The 15,756-nt window shown below is 53.8% G+C and overlaps 2 protein-coding genes and 1 long non-coding RNA gene across 3 annotated transcripts; 2 read left to right on the top strand and 1 right to left on the bottom strand.

The window, feature by feature from the left end:
* Positions 1–2,631: 2,631 nt before the first annotated feature.
* Positions 2,632–4,098, bottom strand: LOC123391747. Its single transcript, XR_006606445.1, has 2 exons — positions 3,967–4,098; positions 2,632–3,756 (listed from the first exon to the last, which is right to left on the bottom strand). It is a non-coding gene; the product is annotated as an uncharacterized LOC123391747 (long non-coding RNA).
* PCGF1 (polycomb group ring finger 1) lies at positions 4,042–6,514 on the top strand. Its single transcript, XM_004742255.3, has 9 exons — positions 4,042–4,161; positions 4,586–4,691; positions 4,849–5,001; positions 5,160–5,231; positions 5,354–5,459; positions 5,622–5,655; positions 5,754–5,840; positions 6,185–6,265; positions 6,368–6,514. Exons 1-9 carry the CDS (start codon positions 4,069–4,071, stop codon positions 6,413–6,415), a joined length of 780 nt encoding a protein of 259 aa, XP_004742312.1. The 5' UTR covers positions 4,042–4,068; the 3' UTR covers positions 6,416–6,514.
* A 555-nt stretch (positions 6,515–7,069) lies between these two features.
* LBX2 (ladybird homeobox 2) lies at positions 7,070–14,633 on the top strand. The gene is made up of 2 exons (XM_004742254.3): positions 7,070–13,017; positions 14,033–14,633. Exons 1-2 carry the CDS (start codon positions 12,813–12,815, stop codon positions 14,422–14,424), a joined length of 597 nt encoding a protein of 198 aa, XP_004742311.1. The 5' UTR covers positions 7,070–12,812; the 3' UTR covers positions 14,425–14,633.
* The last annotated feature ends 1,123 nt before the right edge of the window (positions 14,634–15,756 follow it).

The following is a 15,756-nucleotide window of genomic DNA, read 5'->3' as shown; positions in this document are numbered from 1 at the left end:
TAATATGTGACTTCCTTCCCCAAATTCTTGTCCACTTTCACTATCCAATTTCCCCAGCTCTTTCTGACCCTGCAAATAGCCCTTTCTGAAGGCAGGGCCAGGGGTGGGGGTGGAGAGGAGGCTCCCGCCAGTTTGGTAGCTGTGTTTTATCTTGATGGGTTGGTGAGACAGACAGACATTATCACCTCCCCTAGTCCCTCACAGAAGCCCAAGCACCCTTTCTCAGCAGTAGAGAAGTGGGGCTACTAGGGGCCATGAAACTTATGCTGTTCAGGCAGGGAAAACTTCCAGAGGCCACTTGGGCTGGATCCCCTGAATGAGAACGGAGAGCCTAGGGAGAGAGCAAAGTAAGTAAAGATGCTGGCCTGCAGGTTAAGAATCTGTCAGTCCTTTTCTCCACTCCAATGCGTGGACTTCTGAGGAAAGGCTGGGCTCTAGTGTGTCTGCAATCAGGCTGAATAAATCCTTTTTGAATGAATCAGTGAGGAAGGAAGACCTGTATACCTGCTGACAGTTCACCCTGCCTTCTGAGGTCAGCCCTGATGGCACTGCCATCCAGAGATGGCCCAGCTGACCCTTGGAGGAGAATGGTCACAAACCCAGTAATGTATACACATCTTCTGGGGAGTTACAAAAAAAGAAATGAGTGCCCTATTTTTAAGAAAAAAGAGTATTCAATTCTGTCAGCCACAGTCCTAGGAATTCCTCTGCTTGTCTCCAACTCTTTGATCTGGATTCCCTGGAAAAGGTGGTTCCTGCTAGTTTATATCTAAGATGGAGGTCAGGGCCCCTCCATCCAGGCACAGGACCCCTATGTGCATGTGGTCCCCAACCTTCGTTTTTAGGCCTTCAAATTTGCAGCTTCACAGGAAGAGGCATGTCCCCAGCCTGTGCTCCAGTGACGTCCCTTCTTTTCTACTTTTTGTGCAGTATCTTCCCCATGAGATGGTCCCCACTTCTGTATCATCATTTCTCTCATTAGCTTAGTCCTTCCTACCCCCAACTGTCTTGGGTCTTTTTTACCTGGACCAAAAATCTTTGCCTGACTCTTCAAGAGAGATTATGTTTTTCCTTTCCCTTGTACTCCACACAACCACTTCCTCTACTTCCTCACCATTTATTCTTTTAATTTTAATTTTAAGGTAATTCTACACCCAGTGTGGGGCTCAAACTCACAACCCCAAGGTTGAGTGTAGCAGGCTCTACTGACTGAGCCAGTCAGGTGCCCCTCATCCTTTATTATTTTAATCCACTACAACTTGGCTTTACCACACTCTTTTTCAAAGAGCTCCGGTGTCTATTATCAAGGATTTCTCGACATATTTTGCTCTGGTGATTACCAACTATTTCTTGAAATATCCCTTTTGGTTTCTGTAATACTGTTTTATTTTACATCTTAGGCTTCCGGAGTCAAGGCTTACATTTTTTTCCCCACCGACTTCACTTTTTCCACTGAAGACTGAGTATTCTGAGAGCTCAGATTTCAGCTTTCCCTCTCTCTATTATCTGCTGAAGATTTCATCTGTTCTAATAGTCCCATCTATTATATCCACTCAGAAAACTCTGGGACCTTGATCCTTGGCTCTGACACTTGTTGTGTTCCAACCCTCTGTCCTAACCTTCTGGTGAGCTCCACCTGCCTTTACTGCAGCCACCTTAAAGTCCAGCAGGCTAGAGGAGGTGTTCACCTCCCAAGCTCCTCATTCACTCCCTCCTATGCTTCCCTTTGAAATGTCTTATATACAGCCCTTTCTTCCCATTCCCACTGATAGAACCTAATCTAGGCCATCATTACCACAGAATACATTTATTCAGTTGCTCATCCAGAAAATTTTGATTGAACTCCTACCACACACCAGGCACTGGAAATAGAGCTGCAGACACAACAGAAGAAAAAAAAAAAAAACCCTGCCATACAAAGCTTATATTCTAGTGGGGGAGGCAGGTAAAACACAAGATATATATTAAATAATAATAAATGCTAAGAAGAAAACAAAATAAAGGGGGAAAGTGAAAGGACAGGGGTTGTGATTTATCTAAAGTGATCACAGAGGGCCTCACAGAATAACAGCCTGGAGGAAGAAAGGAATCGTTTAGATATCTGAGCATTTCAAGTTGGTGATAATGCAAGTACATCTTGGTGTTATCTGTGGAACAAACAGTAAGGGGTCTAATATAGCTGGAAAGACCATGCAAGGCCTTGAAGCATTATAGGACTTGGGCTTTTAGTCTTAAAATGGAAGCTATTAGGTTAAGGAAAAGATGCCTGATTTTATTTTATTTTTTTATTTATTTGTCAGAGAGAGGGAGCGAGAGCGAGCACAGGCAGACAGAATGGCAGGCAGAGACAGAGGGAGAAGCAGGCTCCCTGCGGAGCAAGGAGCCGGATGTGGGACTTGATCCCAGGACGTTGGGATCATGACCTGAGCCGAAGGCAGCTGTTCAACCAACTGAGCCACCCAGGCATCCCAAGATGCCTGATTTTAAAATATAATGCTTTTTTAAAATAAGTTTCTTAGGGTAAATTAACATACAATAAACTGTACATGTTTAAAGTGTATAAAAGTGTATGTGTACACACATGAAGCCATCACAATCAAGATAACAAACACATCCATCAACTCAAAAAACTTTCCTTATATCCTTTTTATTCATATGGAAACATGGAGCAAGGAAAGCCGGCCAGAAGCCACTGCAATCAATCATTCAGAGGACAGATGATGGGATCTTGGACTAGGGAGGTAAGTAAGTAGTGGTTGTAGTGAGAAGGGGTTGATTTAAAAATCACTCATCTCATATTTTCTTGCTGCTTATCCACTCCAATTATTCAAAAATAAATGAGCAAAAATGTTTCTTTCATAGGGTAACTCCCTCCCTTCAAAAAAATGTCTGCTAGCTCCCTATTGCCCTTAGGCTAAAGTCCCAGCTCCATGAGGTCTTGCTTGTATCACTACTCTCAAATCCACGCCGTGGCTTCTTCCTGTCCGTCTTTCCAGTCATTGCCCTTCACTCTGCCTTTTTCTCTTTTCCCACCATACTTCTTATCCATGCATTCCAACCCTATTCTCTAAATTGTGCCCACACAAAGTCCCACTTCTTCCAGAAAGAAAGACCGCCCTCGGTGGTCTCCACTGGGATTACTCCCTTGAGTGTCCCAACTACACCTGATGTTAATACTTCACAGTAAACTTATCCTTGGTTTTCAGTCCCACTGGAAGTACCCAGAGATCGCGGTGTACAAGGTCTAGAGCTCCTAAGATTTTCTCCTGAGTACGGGGCTGGGCCTATGCTACTGCAGTCTCTTGCTGCTTCGGCGTGTCTATGTGCCGGCGTGTCTATGTGCAGTAGTGTCCCAATCCTCCTCCCCTCCTCCTTCGGCATCTGCTCTGCATTAGTCTGTCCCAGGCCTCCGCAGGCGCCGATGATTGAATCATCATCATTAACCGGGGTCTGCCCCCCCTTCCCCTCCACAAGCCCCGGCGGCAGGGGAGGGGGGGGGGCGAATAAGATCGCTACACCAAGTCCCTGAGGGTCTCTCCCTCCCCGCCACCCTCTCCGAGACTCCGCAAAGCCCGCAGAAACTCCCGCCGCGGAGCCGGGAGAAGGCCTGCCATCCGGATGAAGATCCGTAACGTGGACGCGTCAGCCGACGACGGCTACAGTACGAGGAAAGGACCCAGGAGGGGTTTCTCTAGCGGGGTCCTGGTGACGGGAGATCGACGACCCTGATCGGCGGCGGGCGGAGACCGCTGGGCCCTTTGGGATAGAAGGGGGCAGTCTTTTGCTGGCTCCAAAAGTTAGTCCCGGGGTAGGGTAGGGTCTATTGTGATGATTACTACAAGAGGTCTGTGAGATAAGACCCCCCCTCCCCACAACCCCCCTCCCTAATTACGGATTGAGGAGGGGGAGGGGCCAGTGGGGCTCAGGTGAGCACACGGGGAGAAAGGGACATGGGCGGGGCCTTACAGAGGGTCAGCGAATCCGAAAAGACCTAAGCTCTCGTTGCTGGGCGACAAGTCCCGCCCCGCAGGCGGCACCGGAAGTGGCAGGCCGGGATCAGCCTTTAAGATGGCGTCTCCTCAGGGGGGCCAGATTGCGATCGCGATGAGGCTTCGGAACCAGCTCCAGTCAGTGTACAAGATGGACCCGCTACGGAACGAGGTGCAGGGGCGGCAGGGTTACTGCTGTGGTCGGCTAGCGGTGCGAACTCGGGCCGGCTGGAGGACGGGCGGTGGCTGGCCTGGCGCCCAGTGCGCCTGCGCAGAGACAGGGTGCCCAATGCGCCTGCGCGATTGCGGTCGGGTTGCCAAACTCCGAGCTAGGACGCTTGCGCATTGTGCCGCCCACGTCGTGTAGTCTCCCCTGGGAAAGGAAGGTAGGGCGAGTCCAAGTGAAGAGAGCCCCCGCTGGGCGCGGAGCCCCCTGCTGGGCGGAGGGGGAGTGTCCGCTCCCGGGAACTAATCCCTTGCGGACCGCGCGGGGTGCGAGACTTGGCCGTGGGGTTTGTTGAAAGGCATCTCCCGAGCTGGAAAGGCGTATGATTGGGGTTGGAGGGGGTGATCGGTGACGGAGAGTGGATCCGCAGGAGGAGGTCCGAGTAAAGATCAAAGACCTGAATGAGCACATCGTGTGCTGCCTGTGCGCTGGCTACTTCGTGGATGCTACCACCATCACAGAGTGTCTTCATACGTGTGAGTGCCCTGGACCCTGGCTGGTTCTTCCAGGCCCTAGTCCCCACCAAGCCGGTTGCCACACTGCTGGCTGCCTGCCCCAACCACCCAGGCACCCCACCCAGCGCACGAACCCCATCCCCAGAGGGACCAAGAGTCTGTTTTTTTCTTCCTGCAGTCTGCAAGAGTTGTATTGTGAAGTACCTCCAAACCAGTAAGTACTGCCCCATGTGCAACATCAAGATCCACGAGACACAGCCACTGCTGAACCTCAAACTGGACCGGGTCATGCAGGACATCGTGTACAAGCTAGTGCCTGGGTTACAAGACAGTGAGTGACCAACCTAACTTTGAGGGGCCTCTAGAGGACTGATGCTGGAGATGACAAGGGCTTTGGTGGGAATCACATAGGTAAAGAGGTTGACAGTCATGGGGACAAAGTATGAGGGAGGGCTAATACTGTATTTCCCACACTCCCCTCCCTTCTAGGTGAAGAGAAACGGATTCGAGAATTCTACCAGTCCCGAGGCTTGGACCGGGTCACCCAACCCAGTGGGGAAGGTATGTCCCTTGGCAGCAGGAGGGTAAGAAAAAGCCCCCAGAACATCCCTCTTGCCCAGTTTTGCTCTCTGGGGGAAAAGGAATGTGGAATCTGTGCCACTGTCCTCACTACTCTTTCTTAGAGCCAGCCCTGAGCAACCTCGGCCTCCCTTTCAGCAGCTTTGACCACTCAAAAGCCCACTACTATCGCTATGATGAGCAGTTGAGCCTGTGCCTGGAACGGCTGAGGTAAGGAGCAGGTCCTGAACTGTCTGCAGTAACAGTCAGTGACTCAGAACCAGGGAGGGGCTTGCAGTGAGGGAGTGTCTGTTCCCTTGAATAGAGTATACCATAGTGCTGGGTGGGAACTGGGAAGGATCAGACTCCCTAACTTGTGTCTGTTTCCCCCAGTTCTGGCAAAGACAAGAATAAAAGCATCCTGCAGGTGAGAGGGGCTGAGGGGAGGACCTCTCTAAGGACACTCACTTCCCTGTGGCCCTTCCCTGACACACCTTTCCTCTTGCCTTCCATCCCTGTACCCAGAACAAATACGTCCGATGTTCTGTTAGAGCTGAAGTTCGTCATCTCCGGAGGGTCCTGTGTCACCGCTTAATGCTAAATCCCCAGCATGTGAGTATTTCTACAGTAGGTTTTTGGGGAAGGAAGGGGTTGAAAGGGAGGGATGGAATCTGTAGTATACCATAGTAGTTCTTGACCTACATGAGAGAGCAGTTTTTTGTTTTTTTTTTTAATTTTATTTATTTATTTGACAGAGCAAGAGATCACAAGTAGGCAGAGAAGCAGGCAGAGAGAGAGGGGAAAGCAGGCTCCCTGCTGAGCAGAGAGCCCGATGTGGGGCTCGATCCCAAGACCCTGAAATCATGACCTGAGCCGAAGGCAGGCTTAACCCACTGAGCCACCCAGGCACCCCAAGAGAGCAGTTTGTAAAGCTGTGCCCCCATTTCCCCTCCTAGGTACAGCTCCTTTTTGACAATGAAGTTCTCCCAGATCACATGACCATGAAGCAGATATGGCTGTCCCGCTGGTTCGGCAAGGTAAGCTGGGGGCAAGGCAGTCCCCAGGGCAGCAATGGGCTGAGGGGGCGTTTTGGGTAAGAAGTTCCCACTGACTGCTTCTTCTGCTTGTTCTCTCCTTAGCCATCCCCTTTGCTTTTACAATACAGTGTGAAAGAGAAGAGGAGGTAGGGGCCAAGCCCCCGCTACATCCCTGTCCCCTTCCTTCCCCAGATATTTATGTGAAATAAACTGTGGCTTTATTTTTTGAAATAAAAACTTTAAAAAGCGTCTGTTTTTTTTTTTTTTCCTTTCTTCCTTTCACGTACTCATGCTTTGTTCTGTGTTCTGCTTCCCTCAGAAATCCTCTGAGTTTCATCTTGAAGGAGGGCCTCTCTATGTCCGTGGTCCCTCAGTGAATTGCCAAAGGAGAGGGGTAGAGGACCCTACACATATAAAACTCAGAAGGTGAGCTAAGTGGAACCAGGTTACCCATACCAGCCTTTTTTGGGGGGGGGGGCGTGTGAAGGGAAGGCTTTCTAGAGGGGAGTTCTCACTGTACCTGAATTTTGTAGCATATGCTACAGGTTTGAGTGGAGGTGTCCTAACTCAAGAGCAGTGAGGGTAGGGCTAGGGTTGGACAGGGACCACTGTAGGACTGAAGGAGATTGATATTTTATTTATTTATTTATTTGACACAGAGAGAGAGATCACAAGTAGGCAGAGAGGCAGGCAGAGAGAGCGGGGAAGCAGGCTCCCTGCTGAGCAGAGAGCCCAATGCAGGGCTTGATCCCAGGACCTGAGATCATGACCTGAGCCGAAGGCAGAGGCTTTAACCCACTGAGCCACCCAGGCACCCCGATGATTGATATATTTTAAAGAAAACTCTAAAGAATCTAAAAAATATATAAGAATAATTTTTTTAAAATAGGGGGTTAGGACACAGGGAGCACAAGGGTGTTGAGTGGAGACATGCTTGTCCATACAGGATTCAGTAGGCCTTCAGGTACTTGGATTAGGTGAAGCTAGGGTGAGGAGAGGGAAGTGGTGCCCAGGAGAGCAAAGGCAACTTCAGGTAACAAGAGGAAAGCAGGAAGGCTGTTAATTTCCTTGATTAATTCAGCAAACATTCCTTGTCTGTATGAGCCCAGCCATGAGCCTTGGGCTCTGAACATAAATTCAGCCAGTCTCCTTGTTCTGTAGCCTCTCAGTAAGGTAGTCAGAAACTTGTCTGACTGGGACAGTAACAGATGGAGGAAGAAGTTCCTGAAGGAAGCTAATGGGCTGTGGCTGAATCTGGGATGAATGGGAAAGGAGCCCGCAGCATAAATGTTGCCAGAACTCAACTTTGAAGCCTAAGTCTTCTACGGGCCCAAGTCTGACTCCAGTGAATTCAAAGTGGTCATTGTGCATGGCTGGGGAGGGCTGAAGGCATGGAGCTTCCAGGGATAGAGATGGGGTGGCAGAAGACCTAGGGGAGGAATTCTGTGAAGATGGTGTGAACTGGCTAAGAGTGTCTGAGACTGGGGTGTCCCGGGGTGGAAGCGGGCATGTTTGAGGGGCCTGAGCATAGTGACCAGTGCACAGTAGACCTGGCCTTCCCTACACACAGATGAAGTTTGTAGGTCACGAGAAGAGCACAGTGTGGAGGGACTGCAGAAAGCAAGGAAGAGCCCTCAAGTGTAATGGGCAGTGAGGACCAGGGCGGGGACACTGTAGAACTTTCAGCCTGACAGAATTTCCATGATTCCCAAACGGTCGCACGTTTCTGACTTCATGCCTAGAATACTTCTCCCTCACCCCATACCCAGCTGTTCTTTCAAGGCCCAAGTATCACCTCAGCCAGAACCCAGGCTTTTTGACCCCTTTGTGCCTGCCTCTAAACCAGCATATATCTTGAGGTTTGGGGTTAATTATATCTGCATCAGTTGGGCTCCTCCCCAGTCTTCTGGGACTCACGGCATGGGCTCCACTCAAGCATGCCCCACTGAGGCTTTTCTCCAGGGGTTTGCAGGTGAAAGGGCATTTTTAAGGAATAATACCACCACCACTCCTCCCTCGACCCCCCAGAGGTGTGGGCTTAAGGGGAAAGAGAGTAGAAATTCTCCTAAGGATATTTTGGGTCCCTAAGCAGCTGCAGGAGTTGGGGACTAGTCTGATTGGGTCTTGGCCGAAGCTTGGCATCAAGAAGGCCCAGTCAGAAGATAAGGCTGACCTGGGAACCAGGCCTCAGGATGAGGCTTTTAACAGCGCATGGCTTGAGGCCAAGGGGCAGCAGAAGGTGCTCAGTCAGGGATCTGGGGTGCAGATCTGCAGCAGGCAGCCTCCCCTCGCCCCCAGCTCAGCAGAACCGTCTTTGTGTCTGTCAGCGGCTGTGGCAGAGGCAGCTGCAGTTCGTCTCCCATCTCCCAAGGTGACTGATGCAGGCCAGCTGTGGGCTGAGGGCGGAGCACTGCTCTTCCCCTATTTATGAGTCCCTTATCCCCTCCCTGGCTTGCACCTCACCTCACAGAGTCCGTGCCTCAGGGTCACTCAGGTTAAGATCTGCACCACGGGGAGAATCAAGCCCAGTTCTCTTGAGCTGGGCAACCGAGAATGTGCTTGGTCACTTGGTTGTGTTCAAAGAGGCCAGCTTTCAGCTGGCCTTCTCCAGGGGGTGCTGCCCTTGACCTTGCAGCCCTTCTGGGTGGAGGCGTCAGTCAGTCCTCACTTGCTGGGTCGAGTTGGCCCTTGCCCCGTGCCTTTTCATCTAGCCATTTCAGCTGTCCACACTCACCTGGGGGAAAGGGGCACCGAGATTTGCCCCCACCTTTGGCACAGGGGCAGGGAACCCACCAGGTGAGAACCAGTCCCTCTCAGCCTGGCCTGTCTCTTCCAGCACCAGGGTTGGGCAGAAAAGGAGGGAAAAGGGACTTCACTGGTGGTGGAGCAGTGGGTCTGTGTGTGTGTGTGTGTTGAGGATGGGGTCCAAGGGACTTCACTGGTGGTGGAGCAGTGGGTCTGTGTGTGTGTCTCAGTGTGTGTGTGTGTGTGTGTGTGTGTTGAGGATGGGGTCCAAGTCTCCTGCCACTCCCCTGGTGCACACAACCTCCATAGCCACAGAACAACGGGGTCGGTGAGCCAGCATACAGGGCTGCCACAGGATCACAGACCCAAGCAAGGCCCTCCAAGAAACAAAACTAAAATGTTAAGTGTCTGAGTCAATTCTTTTCTGCAACATTTTCTGAAAGAGAAAACAAGCTCTGAAGTGTGATAGATGAAGGGCTGCCCTGCCCTGCCCCGCTGCCTGGAGTTTCCTCCCTTAACTCACACTTCCCTCTCACTGGCTAACGGACTTCCCTAAGGGTCTAAAGGGGCGGCCAAGCACCTCTCTATGACTGTTCTTGTCCTTCCACCTCCCCGAAGGGATTATTCCGAAGATCCCCCCAGTCGTCCCTTTACATTCACAGAATTCAACGGAATGCGCAGGAAGGGAAATTTGGAGACTGAAGGTGGTTTATTGAGCAGATCTCTGCCAAGAGGGGCATCAATTTGGGGTGAGCCTGGGTCAGGGAACCCACCAGGTGGGAGGCTGAGGTGGGCAAGGTGGTTGACAGGTACGGTGTCAGGGAATGAGGGAGAAGGTGGAGCTACAAGGAAAAGGACATCTGAAAGGGGGTGATGAACAGAGGTGTGAGAAAGCATCCTTAAATAGGAATAGAGGCCTCTTCTGAGGGAGTGAAAGTTGGAATGTGGGGATCTCTATAACGGAGAGGAGCAGAGGACACCCAATGTCTGAAAGGACAATCAATGAGGGGAATCCGAGGAGATGGGAGACCACAAAGGGTTGCTTGAGAATCCTGAGAGAGGAAAACCTCCACCACAGGTGGGGGTGGAGGGGGATGGGGGTGGGTGTGTGTGTCTATGAATCTCTCTGTGAAGGAGGCCTGGGACAGGGAGCGTTGGACCCTGGGGTGGGAGGTATGGGTGAGGGAAGCCTACACGACAGCGGAGCTCCACAACCTCCTCCCCACCCCCAACTCAGAACCCAGGTTTCATCTCTTAATCTCCCTCATTAATCATTCACCTTCCTCCTACCCCCATCAGCGGATCTAGTTTCTTCCCAGCTCAGGTTCCAGAGGTTTTGCTGGAAGAAGTCCCCTACTGTGGCCTCACCATCGTCTGGACACAACCCTGGCCGCTGGGCTGACCTTAACAGGCTCTGCTGTCGGTGGCCTTCTGCCTTTACCAGTCTCTCCTTCTCTTTCTTGTCCCCCAAATGAGGATGGCCCAGCTCCGTTGTCCAACCGCATTACTTGAGCCTGGTTGCTGGGGGCGGGGGGGCGGGAGGAGACGGGAGAGATGGAAGAGGAGGAAGGCAAAGGCCCTTCAGGAGAGAGGGTACTCCCCACAAATACACTAGTAACTGAGAGCAAGGAAGAGATGACCTAAAAGCTCTGCAGAGGACACATGAGTGTCTGTTTGGTGACAGGCTTGGGACTTGAGCTAGGCGATTCCAGCAGGCTCCTGAGACCCTCTTTAAATGCAGATTAAGTGAAACCTCAGAGGACTGAGGCTTCCAGCCAGGAGGGTCTCTCTTGGCCCCTTTCCACCTCCCCCTATTAGTAACCAATTAGCAAGGTCTTGATGCATCTGGATTTTCTGCCGTGGCCTGGCTCTGCTCTCTGCCCCAGCAGTGGCCCGCTGGGCTGAGTGTGCTGCTCAGGCTGGGGGAGCAGGGAAGGGTCTTACCAAGAGGACTCCCGTGTGTTTCTCCGCCTCTGTTTGGTGGTAGGCCAGGCCAGTGCCTCGGGCTATGTGAGGTTCCCTCACCCCCACCATCAAAGCGCCTTCTGGTCCTTGTTAAAGAGTCTTCAGCCCAGGTGCCTTAGATCTCCCAAGCTCTGTTTAGGGCACCTCAGCTGCAGGCTCTACTTGCCCCCCTCCCCCCAAGGAACAGGCACCGAGGGTCATTGCACAAGCGGTGGGAGGTGCAGAGGTCTACAGAGGTGATGTGATGGCCAGTCCAGGAGGGACTTCTTGGCACTGTTGGAAAAAACCAGAAGAATCCTGTGGAGGCAAGTCCCTTAGGGATGGTGAGCTCCTTGGGAGTGGTGGGGCTTTTCTCTCTCAGCTGTGAATCCCCTAGCTATTTGGGCATGTTTATGTGAACAAAACATGCCTTCCTGGGCCTCCACTGGTAAAGCAGCCCTCTCCCAGAGCTGCCTTCTTCCTACAAAGGAGCGCTATGGAGTGCTCACCTAGATGAGAGCTAAGTACTAGAACAGGTGGGGGAGAAAAGAAAGAAAAGGACACAAATCGGATAGTAATGAATATCCCTGGGGCACCTGAGTGGCTCAGTTAGTTAAGCGGTTAAGTGTCTGTCTTTGGCTCAGGTCATGATCCTGGAGTCCTGGGATTGAGCCCCAGGTCGGGCTCCCTGCTCAGCAGGGAGCCTGCTTCCTCATGCTGTCTTTCAAATAATATCTTAAAAAGAAAAAAGGAATGAATACACTAGACTTTAGAGTTTGTCCCTGAGGTGGCAGGGGTTTCTGTCCCAGGATCTGTTTGGGTCCATGAAGTCTGGCATTCAGGTCACTTTTCTATGAGGCGTGACCAGTGGCCCTTCCCATTGCTGCTCCTACACAGTGGTTTCTGGGCTTCCCAGGCTGGGGAATCCTTATTTGAACTACAGGAGCTTAATAAGGAGGTAAAGACAGATCGGCTGATGGGTCTCTGTGGAGGCCAGACTTCCTTGGCAAAGACCCAGCCCAGGCAGTAGTGCTAGCTCTGGATTTGCTGTGTCCTCTCTCCTGAGGCCCAGGTCTCCTCCGCTTCTTCGTGTGTTTTGACTTTCCCAGGGCCTCTGAGCCGCGGTGGCCTGGCCTGGGTCCAGAGAGCCAGAGGAGTCCGCTCACCTGCCTTTGCTTCCACATCGCATCCCCAATGCTCCCGGTCGCAGACACTCTGCCAGGCCAGGTCCTGCCGAGTCTCGAGTTCCCCCCAGCCCCCTCGCGCCGCACTAATAACTTCCAGCCGCCAGGACCTCTTTAAGAGCGTTCCGCAGGGGTGGGGCTGGGACGAGGGGGCTAGGTCGGGAGACTGAGGTCCTTCCTAGGAGAGATCGGACATCCTAGAACACTCAGCTCTGGTATCCCTCCTCGGAATTTTGCAAATCCCCATCCGCTGGGGCCAGGGGAAGCAATTTTATTGCCGACTAGTTTATGAGCCAGCGCAGCGGCTTGGCGGGGAGTCAGTGGCACACAGAAACTAGGGGCCGTCCAGGAAGGGTCCAGCCAGAATGTGCACCGGGCCGCACCCCGCAGCGCGAAGCAGCTCAGCGGCCCAGTACGGCAGGTTGTTCTGGGGCTTCTCTCTGAGCCTCCCCACCCTGTAGAAATACCGCTGCCGGGTTATCTACTAGCTCCAGACCCACCGCGCCGCCCCGAGTTGGGGGTTGGGGGCGCAGGAGGAGGGGCACACGGGGCTCGGGCCCAGCGCGGGGGGCGGGTCCCAGGCTGGGGGCCCAGATCGGGAGCCGCTCGCTGGGGCCCAGGCAGCTGCGGAGCGGATCGCAGCCGGCGGCGGGACCGCCACAACCTGACCGGCCATGAACTCGGGACCCCAGCCTCGGACACCCCGGACACTATTCAGCATCGCAGACATCCTAGGCCCGCGCAGGATTACCCGAGGACCTTCTACGTCTCAGCTTCCAGAGTCGAGCCCTGGTTCCACGTCGCCTCTGTGCGCGCTGGAGGAGCTGACCAGTAAAACTTTCCTCGGACTCGACGGGCACGCTCCGGAGTCCTCTGAAGGTACAGCGCCGGCGAGGTCACGCACTTTGACTCGACCTTCTCCCCATCGGTCTCCTCCCGGTCCGGGTCTCGAACCTTCGTTCACCCTGGCCGCCACCCTAATCCGCCCCCAGCCCTCAACTCTCGTGCCGGGACTTGCATCTCCCGATCCTCCCCTCCCGTCCATAGTTTCCAGGCTTCGCGGCAGCTCCTGGAGGCTGCCAGCGCCGAGGGGAAGGGTCGGCCTGTCGAGAAGTGAGTGCCCCGTGGGTCCGTTCACCGTAGGCGGGCCAAATGCGACAAAGAGAGACCTGTGAGGAGACAAAAGGCCTGAGCGGGAGGCTGTAAACGAATGAGCTAGGGCAAGGGCAGTGCAGAAAGTGCTGGGAGGCGAGGTTCGAGCCTCTCGGGGGGACCTTGCTCTGCTCCACGCCGCTCTCTTCAGGAGAACGCACAGGAGCAGAAGGTCCTTGCGGAGGTAGGGATCAAGGGACCACGTACTTTGCCTCTCTTTACCCCTTTGATTCCCCATACCTCTCTTTTGGGCTGGAGGAGGAGGCGCCGTGTCACTAGACAAGTGTTAACCAAGAGTGCCCATCATGACCCATGCGTCTCTAGAAGGCCATGGTCCGGTTCCTGTTAGCACTCATCGTCCGGGGCCAGCTGCCCCTACTTTGACAATGGTTGGTCCCCGCCTGGTTGCCGGCCCCAAAGCCTCGAAGGTCCTGCCCCAGATGGCCTGCCTCTGCGCCAAGTCGTCTCTGGCCCGTCCTCCCTCCACTCCCTCACCTCAGCAAGATGCCCTCAAGACTGGGCCTCCCATACCCACGTGGCCCCTTTCACTTTATGCCCCCCAGTACCCTCGGCCTGAACCCTGGTTGGGTGAGCGGCTGCGGTTCTGGCGCCTGTCCGCCTTCTCCCACCTCTGCCTCCCCGCCCCTGGCTTAAGCTACGTCCCCAACCACACACACCCTGGGCCCCGCCTCAGCTTCCCCTTCCCGCAGGCCGGAGACTGACCCCCGCCCTATCCTCGCAGGCCGCGCAGCCCCGGGTGCGCTGGGCCCCGGCCCGACCGGCCGCAGGCGGCGAAAGTCACGCACGGCGTTCACCGCGCAGCAGGTGCTGGAGCTGGAGCGACGCTTCGTCTTCCAGAAGTACCTGGCGCCTTCGGAGCGCGACGGGCTGGCGGCGAGGCTCGGTCTGGCCAACGCACAGGTTGTCACGTGGTTCCAGAACCGGCGAGCCAAGCTCAGACGCGACGTGGAGGAGATGCGCGCCGACGTGGCCTCGCTGAGTGCGCTGTCCCCCGAAGTCCCGTGCGGCCTGCAGCGGCTGGATGGCTCCCCAGGCCCCAGCCCCGACCCGGGCCCCGGCCCACCGGACTCCGGGCACCACCTGACAGAAGAAGAGATTCAGGTGGTCGACTGAAGGCAAAGCCGCGGCCAGCCGGGCTCTGGGGCCCGTCTCCTCACCTCCGTGCCCCGCGCCCTATTTGGCTTCCGGGGTGGAGGGAGGGTGTGGATCCGGCCTTCTCCCGCTCATAGTCCAGACGCTCACTTTTCCCAGTTGTTGAGAATAAAATTGAGACTCAGTCGCAGGAGGCCTCAGTCCCAGCGCCTGTGGTGGTAAGAACAAAATCGGTGATTGTTGTGCAGATTCCTCGTTTGGCTGAGTGCTTTAAACTCCATGTCTCCTTTAACCCTGGTAGCAACTCTGTAAGGTTGGTGATATAATGATGCCCATTTCACAAAGCAAGAGCCATTAGGTCAGGCTTTGGATCTATGCATCCCGCCAGGCTTCAGAGCCAGTGCTTGTCAGCCCTCACGGTGCTCTGGAAACTTTGAGCTGAGGAGTAGGAGATGGGATTCTGGTAGCTATGGGCGACCCACCCCTACTGACTGCCTTTGGTGGCAGGACTCCACCAGGTCTTTGATTCTCTAGCCTCCTCAGCCCCTCACCCACCCCCTACCTTGCTTCTAACCTCTAGGTGGCCCCACAGTGACAATGACCCACCTGATCTACCCTTTCCCCACCCTGAGGTTTCTTGTTAATGGGGTCTTGACCCTTCTCCTACCTCTGCTGAAAGAGCCCTATACTGGGACACAGGCTAATTGAAGCCCCCCAGGAAGAAGGGCCACAACCCTACTTCTGTGACTTCTGCCCTGCACTTGGGCAGGAAATGTCCCCGCCAAGATGGTGGCCTTGGCAGAAAGATTGGGAGGCCCACTGAGGTGGAGCTTGGAGTAGTGGCTTGGGGCCTTGTGGGTGAAGTCAACAGCCTACCCCCACTGGTGAACATTTCTGAGACTAATTTATTCTGCTGGTAATTAATCACTCTCTGGCAGTGTGATGGGGGGTGGGGGAAGAGGCCTACCACTAAGCAGGGCCATTCCTGCTGATCTTCACAAGACCATGCTTAGGCTCTTTCCTGGTTTCCCTTTCTCCGTGTTTGCCCTTCCTCCCCCCTCAGACCTTTCCATGCTTCTGCCCAGATCCCACAGTCTCATTCTCAAGAATGCTCTGAGAGTGACCTTTCTTGGGGATCCAAGGGGAGTCAGCTAGGGTCTGAGTTGCAGGTGGAGGTCCCAGGAAAGGTTCTTTCAGGGAGAGAGAATAAGACTGGAAGGCAGAAGGGAACCTGGTGTTGTTAGACAATAGCTACCCCTTACTGAGCACAATTCAAGGGATTTGCATGGATTAATCTTCACAGTTATCCTAGAAGATAGCAGACTTTAATTTCATTTTAAGTGTAAAGAGACT

The sequence above is a fragment of the Mustela putorius genome, unplaced genomic scaffold, assembly GCF_011764305.1.
Source record: "Mustela putorius furo isolate JIRA1106 unplaced genomic scaffold, ASM1176430v1.1 tig00000281_pilon_pilon_pilon, whole genome shotgun sequence".
Taxonomy (NCBI): Eukaryota; Metazoa; Chordata; class Mammalia; order Carnivora; family Mustelidae; genus Mustela; species Mustela putorius.
This window is presented reverse-complemented; position numbering and strand designations above follow the sequence as displayed.

Excerpts from the sequence above, each read along its gene's own strand:
- PCGF1 (XM_004742255.3), top strand. The coding sequence starts at position 4,069 with ATGGCGTCTCCTCAGGGGGGCCAGATTGCGATCGCGATGAGGCTTCGG. Across the intron at positions 4,692-4,848 it reads CACAGAGTGTCTTCATACGT|TCTGCAAGAGTTGTATTGTG; the intron begins GTGAGTGCCCTG and ends TTCTTCCTGCAG. Across the intron at positions 5,002-5,159 it reads AGTGCCTGGGTTACAAGACA|GTGAAGAGAAACGGATTCGA; the intron begins GTGAGTGACCAA and ends CCTCCCTTCTAG.
- LBX2 (XM_004742254.3), top strand. The coding sequence starts at position 12,813 with ATGAACTCGGGACCCCAGCCTCGGACACCCCGGACACTATTCAGCATC. Across the intron at positions 13,018-14,032 it reads CGCTCCGGAGTCCTCTGAAG|GCCGCGCAGCCCCGGGTGCG; the intron begins GTACAGCGCCGG and ends CTATCCTCGCAG.